The 15,005-nt window shown below is 38.3% G+C and overlaps 2 protein-coding genes across 30 annotated transcripts in view; both read left to right on the top strand.

The window, feature by feature from the left end:
• The first annotated feature begins 259 nt into the window (after positions 1 to 259).
• LOC133526830 (phosphomevalonate kinase) lies at positions 260 to 6,808 on the top strand. Its single transcript, XM_061863629.1, has 3 exons — positions 260 to 827; positions 3,878 to 4,074; positions 4,570 to 6,808. Exons 1-3 carry the CDS (start codon positions 748 to 750, stop codon positions 4,851 to 4,853), a joined length of 561 nt encoding a protein of 186 aa, XP_061719613.1. The 5' UTR covers positions 260 to 747; the 3' UTR covers positions 4,854 to 6,808.
• Positions 6,809 to 11,067: 4,259 nt separating this feature from the next.
• Positions 11,068 to 15,005, top strand: part of LOC133526787 (sodium channel protein para) — a 108,160-nt gene continuing 104,222 nt past the window's right edge. For 21 of the 29 annotated variants that reach the window (XM_061863540.1, XM_061863543.1, XM_061863542.1 and 18 more), the window contains exon 1: positions 11,069 to 11,418. The gene's annotated coding sequence lies outside the window, so the exon portion shown is untranslated. Of the gene's footprint in view, positions 11,419 to 15,005 lie in introns of all 29 variants that reach the window. The other 8 variants (XM_061863552.1, XM_061863558.1, XM_061863556.1 and 5 more) reach the window with 2 other exon arrangements.

Here is a 15,005-nt window from a genome sequence, read left to right on the forward strand (position 1 = left end):
AAAACCACATTAAATATGGTCTATATTTAATGTTGTTTTCGTTTTTTTATGAAAATGTATGAACACTCTCACAATGTGTGAGATTGTCACATTCTCACAATTTTTTAAATTACCCTCTTTAAATTGAGCAAGATGATTGGGCGGATTATTTGTTGCCCACCATATCCGACCAATCATCTTGGTGTGTTGCGTATGTTCTGTCCCTCACGGACGCACGCGTATAGCACATCTGTAGGATCCTACCATCTATGGCTCTGCACATCTACAAATGCATAAAATCATTAGTATTACACTTTAACACACATACAAATTCAGTAATACACATTTGTTTTAAACATATATTGAGATACACTATGATAAAATATTCCAAGTTCGTTTTCGTCCCATTGTCATAAAAACCGTCCCTTTTCAGATTACACACCGTCCGAAATTGGAGTTATGCGCTGGCAACACTGGTATGTTGTCACTTTAGTTGGCGTCTTCAAAGATAAAAAAAATGTTGTTTTTCTTTAAATTCTAGTAAAAGGCATTTTAAAACCACTAATTGTGAATAAGGCACTTAAGAATAATAGTTATCCTGTTAAAAACATCATATTATTCCATTGGAATTTTGAAGCTAGATTAGAAATGAGACAGATTCCTCGATACACTTGTTGTCGTGTCTCAAATTATTGAAACAAAACTAAACCAAAAACCAAGTCACACAATATAATATGTTTCACTAGATATAACACTCTATTTGTCAACATGGCTCCGCGTATCATCCTGTTGTTTAGTGGCAAAAGGAAGTCTGGGAAAGATTACTTGACAGACCACTTGCAGAAGTTGTAAGTCACGCACAAAATACTGTATTTTCAATGAAGCATAAAATTTCCAATTAGAAATTTATGTTAATCCTTTTTTATTGTTTTTAAATTAATTCTATTATTGTACGACTGGTGTGGCCTTGTGGGTGACCCTGCCTATGAAGTTGATGGTCCAGGTTTCGAATCCCAGTGGGGGCATTTATTTGTGTGATGAACAGGGATATCTGTTCTCGAGTCATGGGTGTTTTGTATATATTTAAGTATTTATGTATTATATAGGGACCGTGCACGTTGGAGGGTCTGCTATCTTGTGGTCTGAATCGGACCATAAATGGGCACATTTACACGTCAAGTGTTTTCTTGTGCATAGTAGGTTCTGCCATCTTGTGGGCTACATCGGAACAAAAAACATCACATTTACGCCTCGCGCCAAAAATCTGACGGCTCCTGTGCTGCCTCCTATAGTTCATGCACGCTCCCTATATATTGTTGTCCAAGTACCCATAAGACAAGCCTTCTTGAGCTTACTTTAGGGCTTAGTGAATTTGCATAAGGACATCCAATAATTATTTATTCTGTTGTCTGCTACTGCAAAGTACATTTGATTTATACTTTAACTTAACTATTGGCTTAGGCTTAGAATACACTGTGATTAGTTTCGTGCAGTTTTAGAACTACCAGAAATTAATTGCAGTGCATAGCCTTAGTTAACCAACATGTTCCAGCTTTCTTTTTCTTCAACTTCATTATGGGCAGCGCACTATTTAGGCTAAATCCACTAATCAAGTGGGTTTTGGAACAGATCTGTTTTAGTAACAGAGAAATAAGTAAACTTAACCCATTCATGGCCACGAACCACGAAGCGTACACAACACGCCGGGCCACCATACAAACCGTTTTCAGCTAAAACGTGTGACTCAGCTTATGGGTCTCGGGGCCTGGCGCGAACGTCAAAGAAATTGCCGCTTATGAATCCGGTCCGTTGGACAATATTATGCAACATTTTTACTAACCAACTGTTTACTGTTCAGTGTTCATATTAAAATATATATATATTTACTAATTTGTTGATATTTGTAAGAAACTAAGAATGAACATTTTAAAGCCTGATCAGAAATAGATGATCATTGTCAAGAGGGCGCTGTTATTTTCATATAAAAATATGAAAAAAAAAGTTCTAATAAAATTCTGCATCTTAGCGCGTGATTATGTATATTTCTAGTCAGCCTTTACTTTTTAACCATAAACCAGGAGCATAAATTCGCCAACGAATAAATCGTGACTAAATATAATTTCCCATGTTACTCTAAAATACATCCTAATAGAGGGGATCATTTCTTGAGTTTATGTCAGAAATACCACGTTAAAGATAATACCGCCGCTAAATCCGCCGCCGCCCAGGTGTTTATTGTCCAAGTGTCTCCGATAATCTTACATGTGGCCGGTCATGAACTTTGTTTTGGTAAACGTCATTATAATATAAACAATAGAGCACTTAAAATGTATTATAGTACTTATTACCACGAAAATGTTTAGAAAAAATCTTTTCTTTTAAATATTTCTCACACACTATTGCGATAATACAATATACCATTTAGTTGGTGACTGTTTAAGCCGCCCTGTTTTTATAATGAAACAAGAAAAATTGGCATGGTAATGTTTGGTCCTTAGAAATGTTGCTTGCTACCATCCAAACAGTAATCCATTGTAAAAAGGTACAATTTGCAACGAGTTTCGTCATGAAATAAGCTTTAAAACCAAGTTATAAAGTTTATTTTTGCGTGCTATGAAGATATGTGTAGTTTTTACAATTAGCGCCAGGCCACGGTGACCCATACCTTGAGTCATGTCAATAACTTCAGGCATAAATATATTTTTGATATTTTTGAAATGTAGATTTATCCATTTGCTTGGGACACGTATGTATCTCGAATTTCAGAATATTTACTATATTACACTTTCAGTAAACCAAACTTGAATATTCTAGACCCTGTTTCACTAAAAAAAAAACATGTTTACAATTATGTTTTTCAACATGCCTTATAAAGATGGTTGTTAGCTCAAATTATACTTATATTATTTCGTCATATTACGTTTTGTTTATGTTTAAATCAGAATTTATTCACGACTCACATGTGAGTCACGGGCCCTGCGCGACTGTTTGAACATGACCCATACGCTGAGTCACGGGCCCTGAATGGGTTAAGTGTGCTCACTCAATACATGGATAAAAACTTATTTATATTAAGTTTCAATTAACATTACTGCTTGTACAATAGGCTGTGCTCTGAAGAATTGTTTGACATGATGCCAATTGCCACTTTCTATCACCGCACTGCTCACCGTCAGCAGGGTGTTCATCCTCATACCCTAGAGCCTAAATGGTCGCTCACTGTGTGGTTTAAGAGGAATTTCCTCCCGTGGTTGCTCTGGCTGTGGAATGAGCAGAGGTTTTCCCGAGGGTATACAGTATGGGGTTCTTCAAAAAAGGAGTGTACAGGTTTTTAAAAGGTCGGCAACGCGCATGTAACACCTCTGGAGTTGCAGGCGTCCATAGGCTACGATGACTGCTTACCATCGGGCGGGCCGTATGTTTTTTGCCACCGACATGGTATAAAAAAAAATCGCACACTCTGAGCTATGTTGTAGCGCGAAAAGGATTTGTAGATGTAAAACAACAGTTTGTGACTAGTGCTGAATGGGCTAAGCTTATAAGCATTACGATTTAAGCAAACTTAATAATAAGTATTAATGAAGAACGTGTTTATCTTAGAGATGGCTATGTTGGTTCCTCTCTCTGTGGCCCTCACCAGTCACCACCAGTAGCCCTGCACTGCTGCTGCAAGCATCACAAAAGTGCATACGGTTTGCCTGATGGCAAACAGTCTCTGCTGCCAATGTACACCTGCAACTCCAGAGGAGTTACATGAGCATTGTCGAACCTAACGCTCCACACTCTCATTGAGCTCTTTGAGTTGATTGCTAAGGATAGCAAATATGATAGATAGGAGTACTTAAAAAAGATACCTTCTAGGTATTATTATAATTCTATAAATAATATTTTATTTCAGGCTAGGAGATCGATGTGAAGTGATAAAGATATCTCAGCCCATAAAGAGTCATTGGGCGAAGGAGAAAAATTTGAATTTAAATGAGCTGCTGAGCGACAGCGAGTACAAGGAGCAGCATAGATTAGAAATGATAAAGTGGAGTGACGAGATGCGAGACCAAGATTATGGCTGCTTCTGTAGAGTCGCTTGTCAAAATGGTATTAGACTTTGCATTTACCTTGGTATATTTTAAGAACAAACAAAAAGCATGTGTTTTAGTTATCTCCTGGTGGAGATGGAACATCTTAATAATGCACATGCCTCTAAAATATGTATATTGGCTATGTTCATATTTCAAGATTTAAAGGTCATCTTATGATTCAAGTCAGTATAAAGTAGTACAATTATATATTACATGTTTGTATTTAATAGTAGGCCTTTGCCCAACAATGGGATTCTTTGTAATACCTTTGTATTACTAGGCTAAATAAATAAATAAATAATATTTAATAGTTGTTTCTATAAGCTAACTCTAGATGTCATGTGGGAGGGGTACGCTCTTTCAGTGCAAAAAAAATAATTTTGATCATAATTTGAAATAAATTAAATTGATTGAATGAATCTGAATTAAAATTAAGTAAAAATAAATAAACAGGTTCAATTTGCAATGGAAATCAAGTTGCTGTCAACACTTAACCATTTTTTTTTTCTAGCTGCCGACAGACCCATATGGATAGTCAGCGATATCAGACGCAAAACTGACATTTGCTGGTTCAAAGAAACCTACAGGGACCTCATCAGAACTATCCGCATAACTGCAGATGAAGAAACCAGATTCAAAAGAGGATATAAGTTCAAGGAAAGCATAGACAATGTCGCTTCAGAGTGTGATTTGGATGATTATACACAGTGGGACCTTGTCATAGATAACGGGAAAGGGAGAGAGCAGCTGCAGGAGCAGTTAGGCAGTATTTTGGGATTATTGTCCCACTTATGATTTAGATCTGACTGTGAAGTTAAATATAACATGGGTTTGGTATTTTACTATTTATTTACAGTAGATTTTACTGCAGATGTGACTTATTTTTATATCAGCAAAGATAGCTAGGATGTTTGTATTTTATTGGTTTGTAAATTAAAAATGAGGCAGAGGTGGTGGAACAAATACATTTTCAAACTACAGATCTACCACTTATTTCAAGTGGTGGCAAAAAAAATTGCGCGGTGATTTTGTAGTATTAGGTAGCCGAGTGTTGAGACTAAACCTAATTTATATATTGTATCTTTATTTATTTAACATAATACAGGATTCATGCAGCAGAGCTTTCAAGCAGGCCGTCGCTGTTCGTAATACCTTTTTACCAACCTATATATACCATATATGTCATAATTAATATATAGATCTACAATGTCTTATTTATTCTTTTTTATTATTATCAATTTATAAGAAATGTATGTTTATCAGATGAGTTTTGTCGTATACTATGAGTTCTAGACGTTAACCTTGGCGAAGCCGGAAGAAGGACGGCAAAACTGAGGTCACTAAGGAGCTTTGATTCAATAATATGTCATGAAATCCTGTTATTAATGATGCAGTACTTTGAAAGCAAGGGTTTGCAAGCATACATACCCTAACTTCTTTAGTCATAACATTTTGGCGATGAGTAATTCATAAATGATTAGGCGAAGATGGGAACGGGTGGCGAAGCTAAAAAAATTAAGTTTTTACCTATTTTAAATATAAGTATTTTACGCAGCTCTATTTCTTGGTAAAATTATTGTAGTTATATTTGTAGATTATTTCAGTGTTAATAGTTTTGTAAACCCTTATTTTTGATGAATTGCAATGCAACATTGATAAACGCGCTTTGGTCATTATAATCAAGAAGTAAGAAGTTAGTAATCACATAGAGAATTTACTTTGTTGGTATTATATATTTTATGTCCGACAATACTTAGTTGGGTCATAAGTTCTGTCAAAGAGGTTTTGACTGATAAAAAAGCTATAGGTTAAGATCCCTTATTATTCATATATATTCAATTCAAAAAAATCATTTCAGACTAATGCGCATAAATAATCACAGAAAATATATGGGTTCAAAACTTATTTTATGCTGAATTACTTACATTATAGTTAAACTTAATTTGCTGTCTCAGATTTGCACAATTAAAAATGTAATAAAATACATGCATAAAATACGCGACCTGTTCGAGGTGATTTGGATGCCTAGTTATTTTTCTTGTTTACATGGTCGAATCTTACATAAAATTAAAGCTGGATCTTCTATCTTTCTTAAAATATATAATTCATGTGTATTGGTATTGCCAACCTGCAACTGTACGTGTTTTACCAAACGTACTCGTAGGATGGCAGTCAAAAATTTGCGTATCACTGAAAAATACCCTAAGTTTGAAGCTGAACTACAGACTTGTCGGAAAACTAATTGCAGGTGATAAAATAACGTTCTAATAAAGTAGGTTCATACAAATAAACGATTGTACCTATTTTATTAATGTGACACTGATTTTTACTCCCTTTAGTATAATTTTTCACAATCCAGCCGCGTATTTGCGTCTAACGTCAATCCCAAAGTTAACAAGTAGTAAATTAAGACGCGATCTAAATTTTAAACTATATATATTACGTTTTGATCAGTATAAAACAAGCTTTCAATTCATGGTAAACTTTTTTTGTAATAGCTTTGTATTCCATTTAATCAGTCAAAGCCTTTGTGACAGAACTTATGACCCAACTAAGTAATGAAACGAAACGAAGACAAAAATGGCGGATAATCATTTGAAGTAAAGAATAATTTATTAGTTACAATTATAATTATCTTTTAATTATTAAGCGTCAGGAAGGGTAGAATTTTTCGTATTGGTATTTGTTATTTTATGGTTGTGTTTTTATTATACGTTACTGATCACTGTAATATACGATTATAAAACATACTTGTGTATCTTATTTATATTATCTCAAGTGAGAAAGAAATGATCTTGGATTCCTTAAATACAAACAATTTTCTTTAGTAGTCATTTTTTGTACTAGAAATGTGGAGTGAAAACGATATACCCTAATCATAGAAAAATAAAAATACGAGTGCTCTATCTATTCATCAGTTACCTAGCTTAATAATAATAATTTATTGGAGAATATAATATTAATAAGTTTCAAACTCGCTTAAGACTTAATACCTACTTATTAAACTTAAATCTTATTACAAACTGTTGCCCGCGGCTTCGTACGCGTGAATTTGTATGTTTTGTCTGTCACAACCTACAAAGTTTCAAGTCCTGCACTCAAAAAAATGTATGACGAAGGTCAAACATCAAAATGGGTAGGTATGGGTTCAAACTGTGTATGAAAAGACACATTTTGAACCCCTTTCTCACTACCTTTGGGGATGAATCTTTGAAAACGCTGAAATTAGTTTTGTTCTCTTTTAATAAAGTACCTATTTACAAAGTTTAGAGTCCCTAGCTCAAAATAAAACTTGAACACCATACAAGTTTTCAACCGCTTTTTAACCCTTTTAGGTGATGAATTTTTAAAAACTCTGAAATTACTTTTCTTGTATTCTAATAAGATACATGGATTCACGTCCCGTACTCACAAAAATGTTTCATCTCCATACAATCTTTCAACCCCTTTTTCACCACCTTGGAGGATGAATTTACAAAAACGCTAAAATTTGTTTTCTTTTAATGAAATACCTTTTATCGAAGATTCAACTCTCTAGCTTAAAATAACATTAAAACTTTTAGAACGAAATTTGATCTTGATCATCAATGGCGTTCTAAAAGTTTTAATCATGTGTCGAAAGATGGCAGTAAATTTACTGTCGCTACAAAATTTTCTTCTCCGCTACGCGTCGTCCGACAAAATCTAAACTCATCCACGAATTGCCATTTCCCGGCCTCTGCAATAATGTACTATTAACAATCCACCTCTATTTCAAATTCTCTTCGCTATGGGTACGGTACGCTTCGGCACGGTCATAGACGTGTATTGTCAAAAAATACTTTGTAGCCACATAAATTTACTGCCATCTTTCGACACATGATTAAAACTTTTAGGACGCCATTTGACTTTGATCCTTATTCTTTCACTGATATGTGTTAAATTTGTAAAGTGGCGCCATCTTACCGGGCACAACCTTAAGGTTATGGCCCCATCGCTTGAAACGATGCTGCCATACCTTTGGCCTTTGATCTATTACATGGCGCCACTTTTCCTACAAAGTTTTCTTTGACAATCCACCTCAATTTCAAATTCTCTTTGCAATGGGTACGGTACGCTTCGGCACGGTCATAGACGTGTATTGACAAGGAATACTTTGTAGCCACATAAAACCGCCATCTACTCATACTTCGCTCAGTGGCCCCACCTACAACAATCACGACGAACTTTTTCAATGGAAATTTACAATATTTTTTACAGCCTGCCAAAGAAAGTATGTTGAAGTTCCCTACACGTAGCGAACTGATGTTAGCCTCGCTAGTCTACGAGATGGCACTACTAACTAGAACACTAACAGCAGAAACGTCGAATTAAATAAAAACGTTACATGTACATTTTACAGACGTCCGTACTATATTTATCATATTTTATTTATGGCTGGTACATTTTAATCAGTGATTAGTAAATAATGAATAATAGCAATGTCCATGAAATATTAAGAAAATATAATATACACCGTGTCCAATAAGTTCGAATACAGTTATGATCCTTAATAAAATAAATTTACGCGTAGTTTATGTTATGAAAATTATATTAAATGAAAGCCACATTTATATACAATATTTACAACAAATGTTTTGGAATAACTCCACCTTTAACTTTTTTTACAAGTTTCAAACGTTTCTCAAAAGAGTCACAAGCGGCACGCACCGCATCCATCGGCATATCGTCCCATATTTGCATGATAACCTTTTTAAAATGGCTCAGGTTTGCGACTTTATAATTATTTAGTTTCGAGAGCATGTATGACCATACGAAATAATCTAGTACGTTTAAATCTGGAGAACTTGGTGGCCATTCAGTTTTCGGCAAAAAATCGGTCAAATTAGCCTTGCACCAAGCTTGAACAGCGTTTGCCGTATGCGACGGAGCTCCGTCTTGTTGGAAAACATAATAATCGTCTGCAAACATATTTTTTAAATTTGGGGCAACATTTTTCTCCAAAACCTCCGATTTATAGTATGCCGCATTGATTTTGACGCCTTTATCAATAAAAACTAGAGGCAGTTTGCCCCTCTTACAAAGAGCACCCCAAACCATCACTGATGGTGAGCTCTGGAACCTAGGCACATTCTTTTCATACTCTGGAATGTCTTCTATCCGTGCTGCCCACAACCGGTCGTTCTGGGCGTTATGAGGCTGCTCTAACACAAAGAGTTTCTCGTCTGAGAAAACAAATTCGTCACCTGCGTGCCAAGAAAGTATGGTGCTACATCTTTCTACTCTCTTTTTCTTGGTTGCATCTGAAATGCCATGTACTTTTCGTTTTTTATAAGCATGACATCCAAGATCTTTTTTCAATATATTATGTACAGATCCTCTGGAAATTTTCAGATCAGCAGCTAATTTTCTAATAGATCGGTGTTTTTTCCGCCGAATTCGCTCTCTTATAGCCTTTACCACTTTTTCAGTTCTAGCTGAGCGGGGCCGACCGGATCTTTTCCTGTCCTCTGTAGAAGAGATCTCTTTATACCTTTTTATAGTAGTATAAACCAGATTCCGTTTAATTCCATGCGGTTGTAACGCCTTGAATATAGCACATGGCCTGTCGCCTTTAAGGAATTTTCTAATAATTTCTTCACGAACGTACTTCATCGTGTATTCAAGCCAAACTAAAAATACGTGACTCATGAAATTATAGTACTATGTTTATGTCAATATACTTTTTAAATTAAAATAAGAATTTTATATCCAGCGATCCGTATGTCTATACAGCAAGTGCTAAAAGTTTGTATTCGAACTTATTGGACACGGTGTAATAATACTAATAGGTAGTAGTAGGTTTTCGAAGTAAGAAGCCTATTTAATACAGTTACCTAGGTAGGTATTTAAAAACTCTTCGGTTTGTACAAGTACTCACATATGTACAGTCAGCGTCAAATACTTCGTAGCAGTCAAAGTAGCCAAATAGTTCGGTACACCATATATTTAGTATATCTAGTATGGTGTACCGAACTTTTTGGCTACTTTGACTGCTACGAAGTATTTGACGCTGACTGTACCGTCAAGTGTAAAAATATGGGAGCACACAAGATGTTCAAAAATATGTCCCATACGTCGTATATCGGCGAATTAAGAGCTATGGGACATATTTTTGAGTAGGTATGTTGCTTGGACCCATATTTTTACACTTACTGTACCTACGTTAAAAATATTGGTATGGTATATAAGAATCATAACCTATTAGTAAGTATAGTTATAAATATGGTATATTTAAGCATATTTTTTAAAGTTACAGTGCAATACAACTGTTGATTTTTTTACTGTTAGGTCAAGACATATGTGGATATATTATGTTGTTTTAATAAAGTTACTAGCAGCAACTGTACTAGAGAATATATCAATCGCTTGCTTTGATTGTCTATTTGTTCAAAACGTGTAATTTGGGTAAATGCAAGATAGGATAATTAGGAGATGCGTCGAAACATTGCTTGCGCTCTGGTTTCTAAAGAAAGGAAACTTGGCAGACGCATTGTCTCGCTCGGCTACTCGTAGTCTGGCGCTGCTTCGATCGCCATGAGCATCGTAATGAGGTCACGTCAGGACGACCTTCAGCACGGGACTAGCGCCGCGATTCCGTCGTTTCAGGCTCTTGCAAACAAAGACTTAGCCGCAGTCTAGGCCGTCTAGATAAACCTTTAATTCTCTTGATGTCAAAGATAGAAAATCTACAAATAGTATGTGACCTGACATTAGCTATGTAGGATAGGTATGTAATCTAAAACTAGGTGGAGCTAGAAACGATAAAGAACGATGACCCGTTTAAAATCAAATGGAAATATATGAATTCATTTCCTTTGCCGCTTTTGACAATACCATTTCCAAGAACTAAAGTGACGTAGCGCACGTAGGCGGGAAACATATAGCAGCAGTGAATAGTTAAGTAAAGTTGTCTATTAGTGACTAATATCACGACTAATAAATTTCTGGGAAGAAGGAAAATGAATGTGGGGGATGTATGGGGACAGCGACGGCTGCAGCGACGGTGGGGCCTGGTCTCTGGTGTATGAGTATAGCGTGTGATTGAATGGGCGCTGCGTCGCTGCGACGGGCGCCATTGAGCGCGGCGGTGGCGCGGCGGCGGCGCGGGTTGCGCGCAGCCGCGGCTTCGATCGGCGCTGGGCGACGGCGGCGCGTTGCATAACCGTGTGGCACTCCGCGCGCGACCCCGCACCGAGCGCCCGCGAGCGCCACGCGCAGCCCCGCGCATCCTCGCGCTCTTTACGTAACGCGCGTCCAGCCCCCAGGGCCAGTGTTTAGCTGTACGCATAAGTGGTTCAGTTGGTGGAGCGCCTGGCTGCGGGCGACGGCCGGTTCGCTGGTAGGTTGGCTAGCCGCAGTGCGCGCGCTCTTTGTCCGGGCGCGTGGCGGCGGCGGTGGCATCGCGTGCTGAATAATTGACGCGGAGGCTGTCCGGCGCTATCGACCCCCTCGCGTGACTCGCGCTATTAGCGCGGCAAGGACGGCCGCCGCGCGGGCTGCGGCACTCGCCGCCGCGCGGGCTGCGGCACTCGCCGCCGCCGCCGCCGCCGTCGCCGACTCGCTGCTGTGCTCTACCCGACCGACCCCGCACTGCTATTCCTGATGCTTCATCTTTCTGCCGCTTCACCCGCTTACCAGCCTGACTGATCTTGCTGCCAATAATCGCAACACTATGCGCCTAGCCCATGTTACACCTATGAAACTCGCCATCAATCGTGAATAAAGTGGACTATTTCAGTTCCGACAATAACTATTCAGTTTCCGTTTGTCATGTTTACAGCATGACAGCTGTCAGGTAAGGTTCGATCGATTACATACAAACGGAAAGCCTGTCATCAGTATCCTGTCGAAAGGCATATCTACAAACACACACGTTGTATAGTTTCTATCTACTTAGTTGTAGTAACAGGAATATGTCAAATAATTCTATTCACAAAACATTGCGGATACGTATCTTGGCTTGTATTATGCTGTATAAAAGTAAAATTGACTACGTTACGTAAAAGTTTTTTCCGTTTCACCGGATCCAATGTCAGTTATATAAGTTTACTGAGAAATCATACTGAAGTAAGAAATCGAATGCGTAATGTAACTCCTGATTCGATCCACGCTTTATCACCTATGACGTAATATACAAGGTAGCTTCTACGAGAAGTCGGGTGATTTCAAAAGGAGAAATAGGTATATGATTCGCCTTTAGCTCGAGACATTAGGGCGCCAACCGCTACGGTTCACTAGCGTAGCGGGTCTACGTACGTCATGTGTCAGAGCGCTACACGTTCCGTAGCGCTACAACTTACCATCACAAACACACAGGCCAATTCGAGTTTTAGTTATTCAATCTATTTCCGATATGATACTGGTCTGTTGTTGCCAAAAGTGACATTTCTTCAACCAAAAACGCCTCTTTTGACACTGACAGATTAGCATCATATCGGAAACAGATCTAATAACTAAAACTCGAATTGGCCTGACAGTACTAACTGGTTCTGCCAGCTACACCCTTAACTGATAGTTAGTAAACCTTACTGGACCTCCACGAGTAGTCAGTTGATGTTGACGATGGTACTGCCATGTCGGTAGTATCTGTCCCTTACTAGCCAATTTGCACGTGCAATAGGGACATATAATATTAATTCCGGTGCAAATACAATCTATAAATGTAGAAATTTACTATAAATACTTGAGATAGACTTAGATAAATATATTATACAGACTGGCAATTGGAAGTAGCACTAAGTTATGAGTGTTATGACACTTTTGACTATCACGTACTGTAGCAATATTTCCTTGATTACTTTTTAAGCCGGCGCTGTGCTGAGTTTCCTCAAAGAGCAAGTAATATAGTTTTCTGTCATTGAAACGCGATTTATCCGTATTATAATTTATATCAAGTAGCGTTCTTAAGTGTTTTTGTTTGAAGTGCCACGTTGACGACGAAATTAACCGCGGAATCGGAGCGGCTGCCGCTGCCTTCGGCAAACTGCGCGTCGAGGTGTTCCGTTCACGTGATATTAATCTCTAGACAAAGGTCTCTGTGTATATGACAATAATTCTGCCCAATCTCCTATATGCCTCTGAAAGTGGTGCTCTACCGAAAACACATTCGTACAATGGATAGGTTTCACCTTTGACACCGTTGACATTATGAACAGATCGTGTCAGGAACACCGAAGTTCTACGCCGTGCTAATGTCAGCCTATCTAATGTGGTGACAATTGCGATGGTGTGGTCATTTCTCCCATATATGACAATGACAAAGTTGCTAAGCACATCTTCTAGTCAGTTGCAAAGTGGCAAGCGGATACAACGGTCAACTTTTGCGCTACAAAGATGTGCTGAAGTGTCACATGCGGAGCTGTGACATTGAACCATCGCACTGGACTTCGGCACAAGATTGGCCGAAGTGGAAGCATACAGTATATTCAAAAGTGCATGCCTTTGAAGAGCAGAGGCGAGTGGAACTCGACGCTAAGCGTGACGAGTGAAACCACCTGCGGTCATAAGCTACAATTTTGATGGAGGGGTGCTAACTTGCGGTGAGTGTGGCCGTACATTTACTGCAAAAATAGGCTACGCCAGCCACCTGAGAGCTCACGATCGTCGCTCTCACTAGCCAGTACAAACTCAGACGCCAAGGCCGAAACCGGCCAACACATGATGATGATGATAACCAGTTTATTTGCAAGTTTCCTGGCAACTACAAGGACCACCCAACCAAACCAGAAACCAGACTAAAAATACTTAAAATTTTCGAGCCTTGTTTGCTGAGAATGTTGGAGCCCATATTGGAATTCAGTAGGGGTTGCCGGAGAAATACTCCATAGTAACCCCTACTTCATTTAGCTTGTACTCCAAAACCATAGAGTATAGAGGTAGATGTTTAAAAAATTAAGTACAAGTTCAGTACCAATTGTGTACTAAATACTCATCAATAAAAAGTGCCAAAACACAATGAGGGGTTTCTGGAGAGCATGACGTAATAGTTTGGTGGTTGTACTAGTTTTACGGTAGCGTGTACAGTACGGATATGATGGTCGTTCTTATCTACGTGACAGCGTGATAAAAACAGTGTCCGTCACTTTCGATAACGCAGTGTCAAAAAGCGAGTTATTTTATCACATGGACATCGACAAAGCCATCGATAATACGCCCGCTGTAGTAGTACTGTAGTCTGTAGGTAGCTAAAGCCACTCAATGTCATAATCATCGTCATGTTAACCTTTTGTCACCCACTGTTAAGCAAAGGCCTCTCATTACCACATGTTAACCGAAACCGAAGTACCTAATATGTGGTAAACACATGGTAACTTCAAAGGTCTATAACTCGTGACTTGCTTTTAGAATGTCAAATAATCTTCTTCTTCCTCGCGTTGTCCCGGCATTTGCCACGGCTCATGGGAGCCTGGGGTCCGCTTGACAACTAATCCCAAGGTTTGGCGTAGGCACTAGTTTTTACGAAAGCGACTGCCATCAGACCTTCCAACCCAGAGGATAAACTAGGCCTTGTTGGGTTTAGTCCGGTTTCCTCACGATGTTTTCCTTCACCGAAAAGCGGCTGGTAAATATCAAATGATATTTCGTACATAAGTTCCGAAAAACTCATTGGTACGAGCCGGGGTTTGAACCCGCGACCTCCGGATTGCAAGTCGCACGCTCTTACCGCTAGGCCACCAGCGCTTATAGAATGTCAAATAATCAATCGTTCATTTTTCAATTCAGTTTTCTAGGAAAGCTATTAGGTATAATTAGAAAGTATCGATTTAACTGATACTCAGGTAATATTTCAATGTAGTCATTACGAAGTAGTTTAAAGTCTAAATACCTGTATGTTCTGCTCGTTACTAGGTCAGATACGAACTTTAATGTTATGATTAGCTTATTAGCTTTCGTGCTTTCCTTCTCCCTTATATTGCAAGTCAGCAA

This window comes from Cydia pomonella, chromosome 17 (genome assembly GCF_033807575.1).
Source record: "Cydia pomonella isolate Wapato2018A chromosome 17, ilCydPomo1, whole genome shotgun sequence".
NCBI lineage: Eukaryota > Metazoa > Arthropoda > Insecta > Lepidoptera > Tortricidae > Cydia > Cydia pomonella.

Bases quoted from the DNA above. Each gene is read 5' to 3' on its own strand.
- LOC133526830 (XM_061863629.1), top strand. From the start codon at position 748: ATGGCTCCGCGTATCATCCTGTTGTTTAGTGGCAAAAGGAAGTCTGGG. The intron at 828-3,877 runs GTAAGTCACGCA...ATTTTATTTCAG, and splicing joins ACAGACCACTTGCAGAAGTT to GCTAGGAGATCGATGTGAAG. The intron at 4,075-4,569 runs GTATTAGACTTT...TTTTTTTTCTAG, and splicing joins TAGAGTCGCTTGTCAAAATG to CTGCCGACAGACCCATATGG.